Genomic DNA, 19,116 nt, shown 5'->3' with positions numbered 1-19,116 from the left:
TCCTCTAGCATCACTTTCAAGGAAATTTTTGATTTTTTTAAAGAAATAAATATAGCTACACTTACTAGTAGAATATAAAGGCACAGAATGGGTTAGGAAGCCAGCAGCAATCACCCATCGAGCATGAAAGCGAAGAACAAGCAGCCCCACACTATCAGGTGTGTCAAAATTAATTAGCCCCATTTGCGTTTTTTACTGGAGCAAATTCTTCTTCTCGTAAAACCTGAGAATATAAATAAATGAATATCACATTCGCATTCATAGCCAGAGGTCTATTTTAAATAAGGAAGCGGATGAAAACAGATCATCTCAAAGAGTGCAGTAAAAGGAGAATATGCGAAGACATCAAATATAATTACCATGATAACCAGGCACTAGAGGGGCACTAGATGCTTCACCCATTATCCTCTTTGATGCACTATAAGCCAAATGAAAGGTCAATTAATCAAATATTAATAGTCTCCAACTAACAAGCACATCAAGCCACAACAAAATTGTACACATTGACAATTTTAAAGACCTCATTGGGGTCAAAAAATCATAAGAAAATGATCTTGAATACACAAATTAAAAACCTCATTGGGTTCAAAAATCATAAGAAAATGATCGATCTTGAATTAGGGATGGGCATGGGTCTATTAAATAGAATGCTACCCAAATAAAAACAGGAGGAAAATGAAGTAACAATAAGTTATATATCTATGTTGCACAGACACGGATTGAGTGTCTCCTCAGATACAAGGGTCCAAGTGTCCGACTCGGCTATTTTGTAGAACAAAGACAAGTTTTTAATTTAAAATAAAGTATCCAAATGAAGTGCCATGTCAGACACAACACGACGCGACACCCGGTTTTTGAGGTAGATGAAGATATCGAAGTAACATAGATATATATCATATGTTTCCTATGTGTAAATGTGTAATCACATTTAACGATAATTATGAAGATACTTGCTGTCTAAAATAATTTGGCTATATTTGTAATGTGGTCAGCCCGCTCCTAAAAAAACTTATGTAGTAGAAACAAGGCAAATCATACATGAAAGTTGTTTGATATAGTACGTACATAATAGACTACTATGCATGCAAATCAAAGGCTTCAACACATAATAGATCAAGAGATCAGATGCTACTTTTGCCAGGGATATCAGCCTCTTCTAAGGTCTTATCAATGAGTTTTCAACCTTTCTTACTGCGAAATGCCACCTTAACACTACCACTTTTTTCCATCTTCATGTAATTACCATACATGTTCTTCTTCTTTTTCGACGATAAAGATGAAGATTACTTAATCTTTTGAGTGCTTTTACCTTAGACTTCATTGCTCCCACTAAGCTTTCCAATTTATTTCCCATTCTTTCTGTATATTTCTCATGCAAATAGGATTATGATGGAGGTTTCATTTTTGGCAGTAGGGTAATTAGCATATTAATTATTGTAGATGGGATTACGATACGGTATGAATAGATTACAGACTGACCTACAACTAGTATATAATTGCGTTGCTTTTAAGATTAGAGTGGTTAGTATACTTCTACTCCACTACTAGTTTTGTTTCTGATGGTTGGTAGCTAAATTGCGTTGCTTTTAAGATTAGAGTGGTTAGTATACTGCTATTAACGAGTCATGAAGCTTGTAGAGTTCATTTCACTAGTCTTCGTATACAGGTCGGTGCAACTTCTGGTTGAAACAATCCCTTTATGAGGTACACTTATAACTCTTGAATACACAAATAAAGTTACATTGGAGAACATGGGAATAAGGCAGCCCTTGTTTTTACCTTTTGTCGCCCATATCCCGTATTGCAGATGCTGAAGGCCCTACAAAGAAAGACCTTCGTCTTCACACTGTTGAGCAAACTCAGCATTTTCTGACAAAAATCCATAACCAGGGTGGATTGCCTACACGTCAAAGGACGACATACGTGTCTCTGACATGAGTACTTGAGTCTTGAGTTAGAGTACCCATAGGTTTTACAGCATTTAGGAGCTAATAGATAGAACCATTTTGCAGTTCTTCAAAAAACTAAGTAACTCAATTAAAACTGATAAAAAAAAAACTCCCAGCAAAAAAGGCCTCACCTTGAGCAAGCAAAATACTTATGACCAATAAAAGGTTTTTGTCTTTCAGTTTCAAGCCTGATGATGATCAAAATCAAGAAGTATAAAGTGCAATAACTTGAAAAAGATGATCAAGAATCAAAAAAAAAAAAAACCTTCTCCAGTTCACGAGTTCTCTTCAAATCCGCAGCAGCAGGTCCCGCCATGGAAATCGGCTTCGTCACTCCAAACTGCATCACCAATCCCTCCGCAGTCCCCATCTAACTCAACAAAAACTCTGTAATTTATTCAGAATCAAGCTGAAATTCGGCAAATTAAAGAAGAAAAAAACCCTAATTATGCGATGATAATTGATATATCTAAATTCTATGAATGAATCTGAAATCGAGATCAAAATCGAAATACAAAATCGCGATCAAAGAAAATAAAGTAGAAATTTGAGAATTGAAAAATCGGGGGTTTAATAATTGGAACCTTAATTTGAGGAATAAAGAAGTAGAAAGAACAACCCTAGAAAAATCGGAAGGAGGGACGAGTTGTAAGGGGGTTCCAATTGATAAAAGGTTTTTGTCCCACAGCCAAATTAACCTACCAAAAGAACCTGACTAGAAAGCTAGAAAATGGGGGAAAAGGGAAACTGATTGTGAAAATTACAACTTGAAAACTAAGAATTACCTGTAATGAGATTGCGAATTGTGATGTAGCAGTCGGTTCTCCCAAAACGATTTGCTAGGTAGATTGAAATTGCGAATTGTGATGAATTTCCCACGTTGTCGGCTGCAATGGAATTGAGGTGTGGTGGGTGGAACGTCGTCGGAGATGAGAGCCGGAGGTAGTAAGTGATGATGCTCGCTTTCCCGGTGGAATTTTGTCTGCCTAAAATTCCAAGTAATTCAAGAACCGTTCGTATACGGAAGAAGAAGGGTTTATGCATACAACTTAGAACTTGAAAACGGTTGTTTAGAGCAAAAATGCAAGATTACGTACTTAGTGCTCCTAGTTTTTAGCCATGAAAGTTTTTTTTTAAATTTGATTATTTTGACAGATTTATTATTTATTAATAATAAAGCAAAGATAACAGTTTTTATATTCTCATAAAAAAAAAAATTAAAGCATCACTCATAATATTTTCATAGCAAAGATAACACATATTAAGATAAGTGTTAAATAATATATTATCAATACAACCTAAGATAATAGTTCTACAGTTAAAACGTTAAATTTAGACTTTACATAACGGTTGCTTAAATAAGAGTTAATTTAGGGGTGTTATGTTTGCCCTTTTTTGTAGTAGTGTGTGGTAGATGCGTGTGCTCTATTATAAGCAAACTCTGCATGAGCTAGCTTGATGTCCCAATCATTTTGTGTCTTACTTACCAAGCCTCTTAATAAAGACCCCAAAGTTCGATTGGTTACCTCAATTTGACCATCTGTTTGAGGATGATGACTAGTACTAAAGAGCAACTTAGTACCAACCATGCGCCACAAACACCTCCAAAATTGACTTAGGAATCTAGAATCCCTATCAGATACAATGCTCCTTGGAATACCATGTAGCCTAATGATCTCTTGAAAGTATAAGTTAGCTACATGTGTCGCATCATCAGTCTTATGCATAGGAACAAAGTGAGCCATCTTAGAGAAACGATCCACAACCACCATTATGGCATCCTTCCCTCTTTGAGTACGAGGCAATCTTACTATGAAATCCATGCTCACACTATTCCAATGTTGATTAGGCACTGGTAAAGGTGTACAAAGACCTTTATGAACTGTACTCTTGGCCTTTTGACAAGTTGCACAATGTGTAACTACCAAGTGAACATCTTTGATCATGTGTGGCCAATAGAAGTTCTCTTTAAGAGTATCAAGAGTCTTGTCCACTCTAAAATGACCAGCCACACCTCCACTATGCATCTCCTTAACAAGGCGGCCACTCATGCCACACTTACGCACACAAAACTTGTTTCCTTTTAATAGAAAACCCTCATGAACCACATATAGACCTTTTGGATGAGCTAGCTTATCCACAAAATCAACATCTTCCCTATATAACTCCTTCAAGTGTTCAAACCCTAACACTTGTGCATCCACAATTGTCAACAAGTAGGAACGCCTAGATAGTGCATTTGCCACGATATTAGACTTACCTTGCTTGTATCTTGAGGAAAATGTGAAAGGTTGGAGAAACTCCACCCATTTAGCATGTCTATGATTGAGCTTTTCTTGTCCGTGGATGTACTTCAAAGCTTCATGATCAGAATGAAGTATGAAAGGTTTTGGTCTCAAGTAGTGTGACCAATGATCCAAGGCACGTACGATAGCATATAATTCTCTATCATAGTTAGAATAATTGAGCTTAGCACCACTCAATTTCTCACTAAAATAGGAAATTCGAGATTTCTCTTGTAAGAGAACAACACCAATACCTACACCACTTGCATCACATTCCACCTCAAACAACTTGTGGAAATCTGGGATTGCTAAATAGGAGCACAACAAAGCTTACCTTTGACATCTTTGAAGGCTTGATATGCTAAGGAAGTCCAAGTAAACTCTCCCTTCTTCAATACCTCTGTGATAGGTGCCCTGATAGAAGAAAAGTTTCGAATAAACCTCCTGTAAAATGATGCTAGTCCATGAAAGCTTCTACACTCAGAGACATTCTTGGGTGCTATCCAAGAAAAATAGCCTTCACCTTCTCAGGATCAACATGAACTCCTCCTTGTGAAACAATATACCCCAAAAACACCACTCTAGGTACTAAAAACTCACACTTCTCCAACTTACCATAGAGTTATTGCTCTCTAAGCTTCATGAATAAGCTACGTAAATGCAACAAGTGTTCTTCTACACATGGCCATATATAAGTATATCATTTAAGTAAACAACCACAAATTTGTTAAGGAAAGGACGAAGTACCTCATTCATCAACCTCATGAATGAGCTTGGCGCATTGCATAAGCCAATAGGCATCACCATCCACTCATACAATCCTTGCTTGGTTTTGAATGTTGTTTTCCATTCATCACCTTCTCTAGTCCTCATTTGGTGGTAGTCACTTCGAAGATTAATCTTAGAAAAGATTGAGGCTCCATGTAATTCGTCCAACATGTCCTCCAATCTAGGCATATGGAACCTATACTTGACTGTGATGTTGTTCACTGCCCTACTATCAATGCACATTCCCCATGTGCCATCTTTCTTAGGAACTAGTAAAGCTGGCATAGCACATGGACTCATGCTCTCCCTTACATATCCCTTGTCAATCAAGTTCTCAATTTGGCATTGCAACTCCCTTGAAGCCACTGGATCACACCTATAAGCATGTTTATTTAGCAATGGTGTGCCAGGTACAAGGTCTATGGCATGCTCTATGCCTCTCAAGGGTGGTAGTCCTTGTGGTAGCTCCTCTGGAATCCTCAAATTCCTTCCTCAAGGCTTCCAGTTTCTCATTGCTAGTAGTCTTGACACTTGTGGCAGCATGTCTCACAATTAATGCATAAGCACAACCTTCTTCCTCCACCTTTTGTTCGAACTCCCTTTAAGAGAGGAAGTAACTTGGTTTCTTAGGTGGTTGCTTTGGCGCCACTGAATGAGGAGCTAAAAGATGCAATCGTACCCTTTTAGAACAAACCACCATAGAATACACATTAGAGTCCCCTTCATGGATGACCTTTGTATCAAATTGCCATGGTCTTCCAAGCAAGAGATGACATGCACTCGTAGGTAGTACATCACCCCATAATTCATCCTTATAACCCCCTATAGAGAATGCAATCAAAGCTTGTTTCTTGACTCTCATGCTAATGCTATCATCTAGCCAACTCAACTTGTATGGTCTAGGGTGTGCCCTTGTACCTAAGTTTAGCTTTGACACCACCTCGGATGCAATAACATTAGTTCAAGAGCCACTATCTATTATCACATTACATGTATAATCACCTACCTTGCATCTAGTTTGAAATAGGTTTTCCCTTTGCTCTATGCTAGGTGTATGGTCGACATGTAAGGTGCGCCTTATGACCCCTAATAGCCTCGAGTCATCCTCAGCAAAAGCATTCTCCTCCTCATCTTCCCCTAGGTTTTGCTCCTCTTTAGGGACGAACTCATAGACCTCCTTTTCTTCTTGCAAAGCTAGGTATTGTCTCATGGTGAGGGCTCTTTTATTAGGATAATTGCTTGCTATGTGTCCCCTTCCTTGACACTTGAAGCACTTCATCATCTCCTCAAACTTCTCTTTTGGAACGAGTACTTTAGGCTTCTCAACTCTTGTGTCTTCTTTAGGTTGGGTGACATTCTTGGGCCCTTCATACCAGTTTGAATAGGAAGCTACAACCTTGGCCTTAGCATTAGCATCATACTTAGGTGTGTAAGAACTCTTAGGCTTCTCTTCTCTCTCATGTTCTTCGAACTTCAACTTTGTCACATCTTCAAAAGTGTGATAAGTGGATACTTTGACTTTCTTGGCAATATGGCGGTTCAAACCCTTGATATATCTTGCAATCTTCCATTGTTCTTTCTCCTCTATGTCGCATATAAGCCCTAGTTTATCGAATTCCATGGTGTACTCATGTGCACTAAGCGTATCTTGGCTCAAGGTAGTGAGCCTGAGAAACTGCTTTTGCTCATAGTCATTAGGCAAGAACTTCTCTTCAAGCTTTTCTTTCAACTTTGCCCAACTACAAAGCTTTTCTTTACTTTTCTTGGCTCGTTGTGCCTTCAAACTCTCAAGCCAAATTCCAGCATATTTTGTGAGTCTTATGGAGGCAATCTTGAATCTTTTCCTGTCATCAAAGCCTCTATAATCACACACCTTCTCAAGTCGGCGAATCCACTCCAATAAGTCTTCTGGATTACTATCTCCTGTGGAGTCATCCAACTTTAAGCCACGATCATCGTTGTATGTATTGTTGGATGATCTTTGTTCATGTTCCTCCCCATCTTCCTCTGAATTGGCGCCTATGAAGGTGGCACTATTCGGATCAAGCTTCTTTTGTATGATTGTTTCAATGGCATCCATGCAACTTTCCAACCTATTCATGTTACTACCAATCCCATTGATTGTGGTGTTGTTCTCATTGAGTCGGATTTGTGAGTCATAATGCAACTTAGTGACGTCTTGCATAGCTTTGGCAAGCTTGTCCATCTCGGACTCTATGGCTATGTGCTCTCCAACGCTTGTTTCAACTTTCTTGATCTTAAAGATTGAATCTTGGACGTGAAAGATTGAATCTTGGACGTGAAAGATTGAATCTTGGATGTAAAAACCAATCCTAACCCTTGTTTTTTACTACCTTGCAATGTAAAGAATGGATCTTTGTAGTAAAAGATCAAGTCTTTACCATGTAGCAACGTTCGAAGCTTGTTGGTAGCCCTCGGATCTTTGTTGATTAAAGGAAACCCTTTCTATCTTCTCCTCCCTGGAAAACTGATACCACTTGATATGATTACTAAACCAAGAAGTTTAATAGTCAAGTATGAATATGAATCTTGGAGAGATTAACTCCAAGAAATCGAATGAATCAATGATCTAGTTCGAACAAGGATATGTCTTGGTTCAAGATCACTCCTGAAACTTGAAGCAAGAATCTAAACACTTTTAAAAACACTCCTGAAATTAAGATATTTAACACCAAAAACTTAACACTCCTGAAAAGTCTTTAATGGGTTGATTAGTTTAGCTCTCAAGCAAAACAATAATCACAAGCATGTGTAAACACAAAGCAAAATCTAAGTTTTATTAATGCATGGTACACCCTATATATAGGCTACAATTCGACTAGGATAAACATAACTAAACAAGATAAGGGATTAAGCTAATTCTATCTCCTAACCACACGTGCACTATTACATGGTTATCACATGTTTATCCTAATTAAACTATAAAATCTATCTACTATATATATATATATATATATATATATATATATATATATATATATATATATATACAGAACTAGGATTCCTTCTTTACTCATTTCCTACGCCATCTTCCATGAGCCAAGTCACCACACATGCCAAGACTTGATTATTTCCCTTGAGTTCGAACCCTAGAGTATCCATGACCAAGTTAATAGGATCATGTAGAACAAGTGCCTTTGCATACGCATCAAACATAAAACAAGGCAAAAAATTATAGTTTACTCTTATCGCCTTTCACTTTCCCCTTTTGGCATCTCCAAAAACAATATCCCGTGATTTCGAAAAGAAGAATTTCATCTATACAAACTCATCACACCATCAAATTTGTTAGGAACAATTGGTTAGTATAAGTAAATAACGAATTCAACTCTCAAAACCGCAATCCAAGAATATTAGCCATTCAAAATACGCACACATGCACATAAGGTTAAGACTTAAGATTATTAAATTAATATAGTTCCTTAATACCACCGAAAGAGAATAAAGAGAAGAGATGACAAAATAAAAGAGTAATGTTCCCTAAAATGAACTAAAACACACAAAAATAAGAAAGAGTAGTGTTTAAGGCTTAGGAAAGGAGGGGATTTCAACCACTTCTTCTACAACATCTTCCAATTCCTTCATAACCTCCAAATTATTGCTCTCTAAGTTTTCAAGAAGCTTTGACATATAGATTCCAAATTCGTAACATTCGTGTTAAGCTGTGTAATAGTTGTGGTCATAGCATGTAGTTGGACGAAGATAGCTCAATGACCCTTCAAAGCAACATCCACTTTGTCCGATAATCCTTTAACCATACCATTTAAATCCTTTACTTCACCTGCAAATTCCATCATTGCCTCGGTGTTCCCCATAACTAAGGTGAACAAATGGTCCAACCTTTTAGCATGTTCAAGGGTATAGGTAGATCTGATAGTGGGATTTTGTGAGGAAGAGGAGGGAAAATTAGGGTTAGGAATAGTAGAGGGTTCCTTACGATTAGGAACAACATGTTGTTTCTCTATGTTGGGAACAACAACTGGTTTCTTTTCCTTCGAAACATGAGAGGTAGATTTTCTGGACCTAGGAGGAGGTTGGGATTTTTGTGGAGATGGAAGAGTAGGAGAAGCAGTTTGTAGGGTAGTCTTCATGGGAACAGGAGAGGGTGCACTTGAGGCAGAAACATAACACGGAAAATCTTCCTCCGCAATCAAAACGGGCTCATCATCATCATCATCATCATCATCATCATCATCATTATCACGAAACACAAAGATAGGTGAACTCAATACCTTCATAATTTGAACCCTTTTACTTGTGCGAGGAGCTTTAGGAGCCGGTTGTTTCTTTTTCTCCATTTCTTCCGATGAAATCGCCATCTTCCATTTTCCTTTTTTTTCTATTTTTTCTTTTTCTATTTTTCTTTTGCAATTTTCATTTTTCTTTCTTCTTCTTTTTCGTTTTCTTTCTCTTCACCATCATTATCACTGTGTTCCCTAGAGATGGGAACAACAATTTCTTCATCCTCATCCGCATTATCAACCACATTGACTTGGCCGCGAGTCACAATTCCATCCACCACACTTACGCTCAAGTTATTCAAAGCCTTTGAATTTAGCATATTTCCCATTGAAATACCGATGGAGGATAAACCTTTAAGATCAACCTTAAATTTAATTAAGATTTCCTTAACTAAAGCACCATAACAACCACAAAACCATTTTTTATGCAATTACTACAATGTTGAATTATTAAGGAAGGAAAGTTAATGGGCGTTTAGAGGCAAGGCAATGTATGTAAATGAGGTCTAACATGCTAACTTGAGCACGTTTAGATAAATGGGGTAAAACAACTTTCTTGAGGATATGGAAAAGAACTTTGTGAAAGGGAGATAGGAGGTTATGGTCTAGGAAAGTCGCTCCACGTTTTCCACCATATTTTCAATCAATTCATCAAATGAAATATCAGAAAATGGATACGATCCCCTCTGTTTCTTCAAATAAACATTTGTTCCCTTCACAGGAACTCCAAACAGTTTCTGCAAAAATTCAGCATTAAACTCAATGTTAGTTCCTCTAACTTTAGCCGTGCATTTTCCAACATCATCCACCTTAAAACTAGCACAAAATTCATCCATGGCTTTGGGAATCAGGGATTACCCATAATAATTGTCAAAAAGATTTGTCCAACCTTGAAATTTCACAATATTAAGCAATTGTTTGAAATTAACGCGCCTACACCAACTAAAATCAATGCTTAAACAAAGAACATACTGTTCTTTATCGGATTTCTTCGAGGAGCTTGAAGAAACCTTCGCTTTCTTCGTTGTTCCTCTCACGGGAACAACAGATTCCCCCTCAATTGACGCATGTTCATCTTCGATCTCCATCTCAGACAATTCCTCAATTTGCTTTCGTTTCCTTAAGATTCTTTTCGGAGGAGTTGGAGAAATATCCATGGGAGTTGGAGATTCTATGGAGGTTGAAGAAGGAGAGGGTTTTTCGATTTTTTGTTAGGTGTGAAGATTTTTTTGTTTTTACCATTTTGTTAAGTTGGGCAATTTTTAAGGGGAATGAAAAGGTGTGTTTTGGAAAAGTGGTGATTTGGATTTCAATTGAAGAGGAACAATGAAGTTGAAGGAAAAAAATAAACGTGTATTGTACACGGTTGTAGGAGGAGAGAAACAAAAGATAAGAAAAAAAAAAGATAATAACTCTCTAACTGATTTCAGAGATATTAGGAGAGATTAATGGAAATAAATCAGATTAATGGAAATAAATCAGATTTATAGGAAAAATCTGAACAAAAGATTTTTGGATTTTATTTTTCACTTTCAAATAAAGATAGAAAAGAAATCCTAAATATTTACGGTGGGAACAACAATTGCAAACAATACTTGGGAACAATAAATGGTGCTACTTAGGAACACAATTAATCTTTTAACCCTTTATCTATTCTAATAGCATAGAATTGTCTAATGAACAATAAGGGGAATATTATTGGACATTAGGTGAGTAGTTTTCAGACATTTTTACTCATACATAAGTAAGAAACATATAAGAATTGTGATGAACTCAATGAATGAAATCACTGAAGTTTATTCACAAAGAATTAATGCCAAAGAGTCACACCAACAGGGAAAAAGATTATAGCAGCTATTTCAACTTAATCAAGCCAAGTTCTAGTCTAAGTTTCTCAAATGTATCTCTAATTAAGGGCTTAGTTAAAATATCAGCAATCTGACTTTCACTTTCACATAATTTCATTTTAATAAGACCCTTTTCAACGTTATCTTTGAGAAAGTGATGCCTAATATATATGAACATGTTTTACTCTAGAATGGTGCACTGGATCTTTAGAAATAGTAATTGCACTAGTACTATCACAATAGATGGGAACACAGTCAAAGTAAATTCCATAATCACGAAGTTGTTGTTATATCCAAAGCATTTGGGAACAACATGCTGCTGCTGCAACATATTCAGCCTCAGTTGTAGGTAAAGCAACTGTGTTTTGTTTCTTGGTACTCGAAGAAACCAAACTATGACTAAGGAACTGAACCATAACTGATGTACTCTTTCTATTGACCAAATTTCCAGCACAGTCAGAATCTGCATAGCCTTTTAGTTCGAAGGTATCACTTCTTGAGTAGAACAAGCTCGAATCATTTGTTCCTTTGAGGTATCTTAGGATTCTCTTCACTGCTGTGAGATGAGATTCCTTTGGATTAGCTTGAAACCTTGCACATATGCCTACACTAATATCTAGATGAATTGCAGTTAGATATAATAAAGAGCCAATCATACCTCGATACTTGGTTTGATCCACACTTGTTCCCATAACATCTTCATCCAATCTTGTTGGAATTCCCATAGGTGTATGGTTTACTTCAAAAGCCTCCAAACCATACTTTTTCAGCAGTTCCATGATATACTTTTGTTGATGGATGTAGATTCCTTCTTCTGTTTGTTTGATTTGTAGCCCCAAGAAGAAATTGAGCTCACCCATCATACTCATTTCGAATTCTTTACTCATGAGATTAACAAAATCCTTGCACAAAGATTCATTAGTGGCACCAAATATAATATCATCAACATATATTTGAACTACTAATAAATGTTTCCCATTTGATTAAAAACAAGGTTCTATCAAGTTTTCCTCTTTCAAACTCATTTTCAAGAAGAAACTTTGAAAGTCTTTCATACCATGCTCTAGGAGCTTGCTTTAACCTATAAAGAGCTTTGTCAAGCTTAAAAACATAATTCGGAAAATCTTTATTTTTAAAACCAGGAGGTTGTTCGACATAAACCTCTTCTTTAAGATAACCATTTAAAACGTACATTTCACATCCATTTGATACAATTTAAAACTCATGAAAGCAGCAAATGCAATATATATTCTTATAGCTTTCGACCTGGTGACAGGAGAAAAAGTTTCTTCATAATCAATACCTTCCTGTTAATTGTATCCTTTCACCACCAAACAAGCCTTGTTCCTTACTACGGTTCCGAACTCATCCAATTTGTTTCTAAACACCCATTTCAATCCAATTACCTTATTGTGTTTAGGTTTAGGCTCAAGATGCCAAACCTTGTTTCTTTCAAATTGATGTAGTTCATCTTGCATAGCCACAATCCAATCAGCATTTGTGAGAGCTTCTTCATGGTTCCTGGGTTCTAACATAGAAAGAAAATCATGAAAAACACAAAAGTTTCTAATTTGAGAGCTCGTTTGAGTTCCCTTGTTAATATCACTGATGATTTGTTCCATAGGATGGAACGATGATGTTTCGAAGGCTTTTGTTGGAATTTATGGATGGGAACTTGATTTCTTTAATTTTCTTCACTTCCATGTCCTTGAGAACCAGGCTCAACAATAGTGGAATCATTAACTTGTGTATCCTCACCTAGTTCTTCTTCTTCGTTGGGAACATGAACATGATATATATATTTTTTTTGACGGGAAAACTGAAACTATTCATTCATTAAAGCCAAATCCGAGATTACACACGCTACAGCCTCAGGAGGCACTTCTTCCATCCAAACACGCATACACCCATACTCTTTACTTCGTTGAGCTATAGTATGTGCTACTCTATTTCCTTCTCTACGTACATGATTGAAAGATATGCTAGAAAAAAAGCATCCTAGCCATAGAATATCCTCAACTACATTGCCAAAGCTCGATTCATCACCCTTTTTGGTCAGCAGGTGCGAGATCACTTTAAGACTATCAGATTCCAGAACAATGTGGCGAAGGCCCATCTCCACGGCGGTCTGCAGCGCATGACGAGCAGCACATGCCTCTGCTTCGTCCACCCCCAGTTCCACCTCCAAATGCATACATGTGGCCCCCATAACCTCTCCAGCCGCGTCCCGCATGACTCCTCCTAGCCCCACCGTGCGGTCTTTGAAGATGGCTGCATCCGCATTAATCTTGTAGGACCCTTCCACTGGTGGCTTCCAAACCTTACACCCTCCATCATCATTCTTAATCTCCCTAGGATGAGCTTCTTGAGCTTTAGCATATTCCCCTACCAGACCCACCGCCCGTTGAATAATATCCATACTTTCCATCCTCTTGTTCTAAAAAACCCATGCATTCCTACGCAGCCACACACCCCACAAGATGCTCCAAAAAATATCCCACCATTCCTCCTTGTCATGAACGAGCCTTAGATTCGAAACCCAGTCCATCAAGGACTCATCTTCTGTTGCCCGAATATCGATTCTCAACGGAGATACTTGCCATAGATGTTTTACATCGTTACACAATGCAAGCGCATGGAGGATGGTTTCTGCCTCCTCACCACACATTGGGCATCTGCTTTCGACCGCACACCCCCTCCGCCTTAAATTCTCCCTCATTGGTAGCCCGTTGTGAAGAGCTCGCCATCCGAAGTTCCGAACCTTAGTTGGTACCCTTGCCTTCCACAGTAGTTTCCATACCTTCTGATCTCGGTCCTCGGAACTCGACGCTTTCTCCCCCCTTTTGCATTTAATTCCAAGAAATATGCACTTCTAACTGAGAAATAGCCATTCTTAGTGAAATGCAAAGCCCATTTATCCTTACATGGCCGAATTGGAATGGGGATCCTTTGGATTGCCTCGCTCTCCCATGGTGAAAACCACTTCTCCACTTCCTCCTTATTCCATCCACCCTCTCGCATTAGTTCGTTCACTCCCTACGGCGCCTCAGAATTGTTTCCAATCTGCACAGGCCGAAATTTCGGCAGGTGTGGTATCCATGGGTCGTCCTAGATTGATGTGTCGCACCCATTTCCTACCACTTTTCTCAAACCTTTTTCTAAAAGATTTCTGGATGATAGGATAGATTTCCATGTATAGCTAGCCAGAGGACTAACCTGAACCTCCATGAAAGATTTCTTCGGGAAGTATTTGTTTTTAAGCCCTTTCGCCATTAGAGAGTTCGGGTACTTTAGGATTCGCCAGGCTTGTTTCGCTAACATTGCCTTGTTGAACGCCACTAAATTTCTCATGCCTAAACCCCCCTCCTGCTTTGAGGCATATAATTTTTCCCATGCTACCCACACCATCTTCCGTTCCTCCTGTTTTTGACCCCAAAAGAAAGCACGGCACACCTTTTCAATATCATTTAAAATACCAACCGGAATGTTAAAACATTGCATTGCATATGTGGGAATAGCTTGGGCTATGGCTTTTAGTAGCACTTCTCTCCCTGCTTGAGACAAGAGACCTTCTTTCCACCCTTTTAACTTTTTCAGGATCCGTTCTTAAATACTTTGGAAAACACGTTTTTTCGAGCTCCCTACAAAAGTTGGGAGACCGAGATATTTCTCATGTTCATCTACAGCCTTAAAATTTAACTTCATCTGAAGCATGTGTTGCTTTTCTTGTTCAATGTTTCGGCTAAATGACACCTCTATTTTCTCCATATTCAACATCTGACCCGAAGCAGCTTCATAAGTGGAAAGAATCTCCAGCACCTTTTCGACTTCCTCCTCATTTGCTCTAGTAAACAATAAGCTATCATCTGCGAAAAAGAGATGAGAAATTGCATCAACTTTCTTTCCAATTTTTAATCCATGGATTTCTCTTTTTGCTTCAACATCACGCAGCAGAGACGATAAACCTTCAGCACACAGAATGAAAAGGAAGGGAGATAGAGGATCCCCCTGGCGCAATCCGCGAGATGGAAAGAAACGCCTGGAAGGTTGTCCATTCACCAAGATAGAAAATGACGGAGATTTAACACATTTCAGAATTAGTCTCACATACACCATCGGAAAGCCTAGTTCGATCATCATTTGCTCTAGGAAACTCCACTCCACTCTGTCATAGGCTTTACTCATATCCAATTTAAGCCCCAGATATCCTTCTCTACCTCTCTTTTTCTTTCTCAAATAATGGAAACACTCATAAGCCACCAAAATGTTGTCAGTTATTAATCGGCCCGGAACAAAACCACTCTGGGATTCATCAATGATAACAGGTAGGACTTGTTTCAATCTGTTAGCAAGCACCTCAAATACAATTTTGTACAAGACATTGCAGAGACTAATAGGCCTAAAATCACCAGGAGACTCACAAATTTTCTTTTTCGGGATTAACACAATGTGATTCTGATTCAAGGAGCCTAGATCTTCTCCATTATTCAAGATGTCTAATATTTTCCTTTCCACATCACCCCCCACAATGTTCCAGTATTTCTGATAAAAAAGAGCACACATACCATCAGGTCCCGGGGCTTTAGTTGGGTGCATTTGTTTGAGGGCTAGCGTTATTTCCTCTCTTCTATATGGCTCGGCTAACATTTGTTGCAATCCATTTGAGATCTTTGCGTGGACTTTCCCAAGAACCGGATTCATATCGAGATCATCTTGTGCACTGAATAGCTCGCTAAAATGCTGCAGGAAGATTTCCGAAATCTCGGCTTCCTCGAAATATTCCTGGCCACCTGCATCTTTAATTGTTGATATAGTGTTTCTCACCCTCCATTGATTTGCTTTTTCATGGAAAAATTTTGTATTTTGGTCTCCATGTTTTAGCCACTCTTGTCTACTTCGTTGTTTCCAATACACCTCCTCTCTCGCTTCAAGATCATCCATACGCATGTCAACCGCTTTCATTTGGGCTATCACCTCATGTGTTTGATCCTCCTCCATTAATCGCGCCATTTGTGCTTGGCAGTGTCTCCCCTCCTTTGCAAGATTCCCGAAGGTTTTCGAGCTCCATTCACGTAATTTCCTCGTTGTGGTAGCCATACTCCCACTAACTCCATTTCCTTCACTCCAAGCCTCCCGAATAATTTCCTCACATTGGCCCTCCCGTGGCCACATTTCTTCAAATCGAAATAGACGTTGAGCCCGCTTATTTGTAGGCTGTATTGTAAGGCTACGCACACTTAGAGTAATTGGGAGATGGTCCGATTTCCGCTTAGCAAGGAGAGTCACATATGAGCCCCCGAACCGATCCTTCCACACCTGATTTGCCAATATCCTATCCAGCCTTTCCTGGATATTCTTTGTACCCCCTTGGTTATTTGTCCATGTGAAAGAAAAACCAACAAAGTGTAAGTCATGGAGTCTACAATAGTCAACTGCATCACGAAACATTGTGGCTTCATCATATTTGAAGTCATTGCCCCCTTGTTTTTCCGATGCCCACATCATCAAGTTAAAGTCACCCCCGCACACCCACGGCGTACTAGCATCATTGTAGAGCCTTCTTAAGAGTTCACATGTTTTATGTTTATTGCCATCTTCTGACCATCCGTACACCCCAGTGAACCGCCACTCCTCCAACCCCGGACACCCTACCATCGCATCAATGTGGTGAATCGAGAAAGTCTTGATGTTAACAGCCCATTCATCCTTCCAGAGTAAACATAAACCTCCCCTTCTACTTCTCCCTTCCCCCTCACAATCAACAACTAACATTCCCGTGAATCGAAGTTTTTTCCGAACCGTGTCCATCTCCCATTGCTTCAATTTAGTTTCCTGTAAAAACACTAGAATCGGGTGCTCATTTATCACAATGCGCCTTAGTGCATTAACTGCCGGTAAGCTCCCTAGTCCCCGGCAGTTCCATACGAGAATGTTCTTCATTAGCCACCTAGAGCCCATAGGGTGGGGCTCGCCACATCTACAGTTCTCTGGTCCTTCTCACCCTCATGATGAGATAATCCTTCACACTTCTTGGCTTTCTTTGAGTTTAAAACCACCTCATCTATATATTTATCTTCACCCTCTCGTTCTTTCCTACGGTTGCCCACCACAATATCTCCATTTTTCTCCTCCTTCTCACTCTTCTTAGTAATCCTTTTCCATCCTCGCTTCTTGATGTGGTCACCCATAATTATATCTCCTCCATCAAAACTCTCGGTCAAGCCCTCTGCCTCCTTGCTGCCCTGCTTCTCTATCTGGGTTTTGCATTGACTACCCATTTCTTCGCCATGATAATCCTCCCCTCCTATCAGCAGTTGTGTATCCCGAGCCTCCCCTAGGCCCTGAGCATCCTTATTATTATCTTGAAGGTCACATCCACTCAGCTTTTGCATCACTAGTCCCACCTGACCCCTCACTTTCTCCATGTCTTCATTAGCTTTTCGCTGCTTTTCCATCATCTCCCGAGGCATTGTTACAAACAGCTTCTTGGCTACCTCTTTTTTGACTTCATGACCCGAATGTCCCCCTCCAGAAGCCCCCTTCCATGGTGACGCCCTGATGGTAACGTCAAAACGTTTTTCTGGGGTGTGATCCCCACCATTCTCCTCACAATCACTATCCCCATGATCAAGTCGACCACAGATGCCACAGAACAAGGGGAGTCGTTCATACTTCACGGTTATTGGCAGAACTTCCCCTCCTCTCATCTTTAATTTGACAGTTTTTTTTAATGGGTTCTTAATATTAACAAGAACACGAACCCTAACGGATCTATCTATGTCCACTAAATCATTCTTATCAATTTGCATCAAAACTCCTATTTTACTAGCAAGCATTTTCACGTTCAAATCATTGTCTCGCCCTTTGAAAGGAAGGTTATAAAACCTAACCCATAGTGGCAAAGAACTTAGTTGGATTTCAGAAGGCTTACCATCCTCTTGTATGTCACTCAGACACAAAGCTTTTTTGTCAAAATGCCATGGCTGGCCCTCCAGGATTCTCGTTTTATCCCGCCAATGACACAGTTGGAAAGAAAACAGATTTTCGTCTAACTTCCGAGCCTCCATCCCATGCTTTGGTTGCCAGATTTTTTTCATAGTATCCATTAATGCGTTGGCATTAACATTCTTACGCGCCCAGACTTTCCCTACTATAACTAGAGAAGATTTGTCTTCATCGCCCACATTATTATCAATATTTCATTCGATAACTTCCTCGGTACCGCCATCATCAGCTACACTATTATTCCCCTCCATAATTTCGAAAAAGGTTGTGGGTAGGGTAGGAGAAAGATGACCTTCAATGATTATTAAACTTTTTGGGATTTTTAACCGGAAATCCCGAGATGATCTCGGGAAAACCAACCTTCATAGAAGGAAAAACTAGGGTTCCTAGACACACCCTCGCACAGCAAAACCTAGAGGGACTTATGAACATGATATTATTCCTTAGGCTTTGTTCCCATGACTTCTTCATTTTCCAAAGTCTCATCAATGAGAGTTTGGTCTTTTACCAAACCTATCTCGAAGTCATCATCAACATTTGTGCTTGTATTGATCTCTGTTTCATCAAAAATAATATGCACACTTTCTTCTACACACATAATCCTTTTATTATAAACTCTATAAGCTTTGCTACTTGAAGAGTATCTTAGAAATACAACTTCATCACTCCTAGCATCAAATTTTCCAAGATTTTGTTTCCCATTATTATAAACAAAACATTTACATCCAAATGTTCTGTGATATGTAATATTGGGCTTTTTACCAAAATATAGCTCATAAGGAGTTTTATTTAACAAAGGTATCAACATGGCACGATTTATAATATGACAAGCAGTGTCCACGGCTTCGGCCCAAAAGTTCATAGGAAGACCACTAGCTATCAACATTGTTCTAGCCATTTCTTATAATATTCTATTTTTCCTTTCAACAACACCTTTTTGTTGAGGTGTCCTAGGAGCGGAAAATTATGGTCCAAGCCATGTTCCCTATTTAAATCATCA

General features: G+C 38.9%; 2 protein-coding genes across 2 annotated transcripts; both read right to left on the bottom strand.

Annotated features, from left to right (window-relative positions):
- Nucleotides 1-12,936: 12,936 nt before the first annotated feature.
- On the bottom strand, nucleotides 12,937-13,530 carry LOC104896591 (uncharacterized). Its single transcript, XM_010683359.2, has one exon. It carries the CDS (start codon nucleotides 13,528-13,530, stop codon nucleotides 12,937-12,939), a length of 594 nt encoding a protein of 197 aa, XP_010681661.2.
- A 3,520-nt stretch (nucleotides 13,531-17,050) lies between these two features.
- On the bottom strand, nucleotides 17,051-18,217 carry LOC104896593 (uncharacterized). Its single transcript, XM_010683361.2, has one exon. The coding sequence runs from the start codon at nucleotides 18,215-18,217 to the stop codon at nucleotides 17,051-17,053; it is 1,167 nt and encodes a 388-aa protein (XP_010681663.2).
- Nucleotides 18,218-19,116: the final 899 nt, after the last annotated feature.

This window comes from Beta vulgaris, chromosome 6 (assembly GCF_026745355.1).
Source record: "Beta vulgaris subsp. vulgaris cultivar EL10 chromosome 6, EL10.2, whole genome shotgun sequence".
Taxonomy (NCBI): Eukaryota; Viridiplantae; Streptophyta; class Magnoliopsida; order Caryophyllales; family Amaranthaceae; genus Beta; species Beta vulgaris.
Note: the sequence above shows the minus strand (reverse complement) of the source record. Positions and strands in the feature narration are given on the sequence as shown.

Bases quoted from the DNA above. Each gene is read 5' to 3' on its own strand.
- LOC104896591 (XM_010683359.2), bottom strand. From the start codon at position 13,530: ATGGATATTATTCAACGGGCGGTGGGTCTGGTAGGGGAATATGCTAAA.
- LOC104896593 (XM_010683361.2), bottom strand. From the start codon at position 18,217: ATGGATACTATGAAAAAAATCTGGCAACCAAAGCATGGGATGGAGGCT.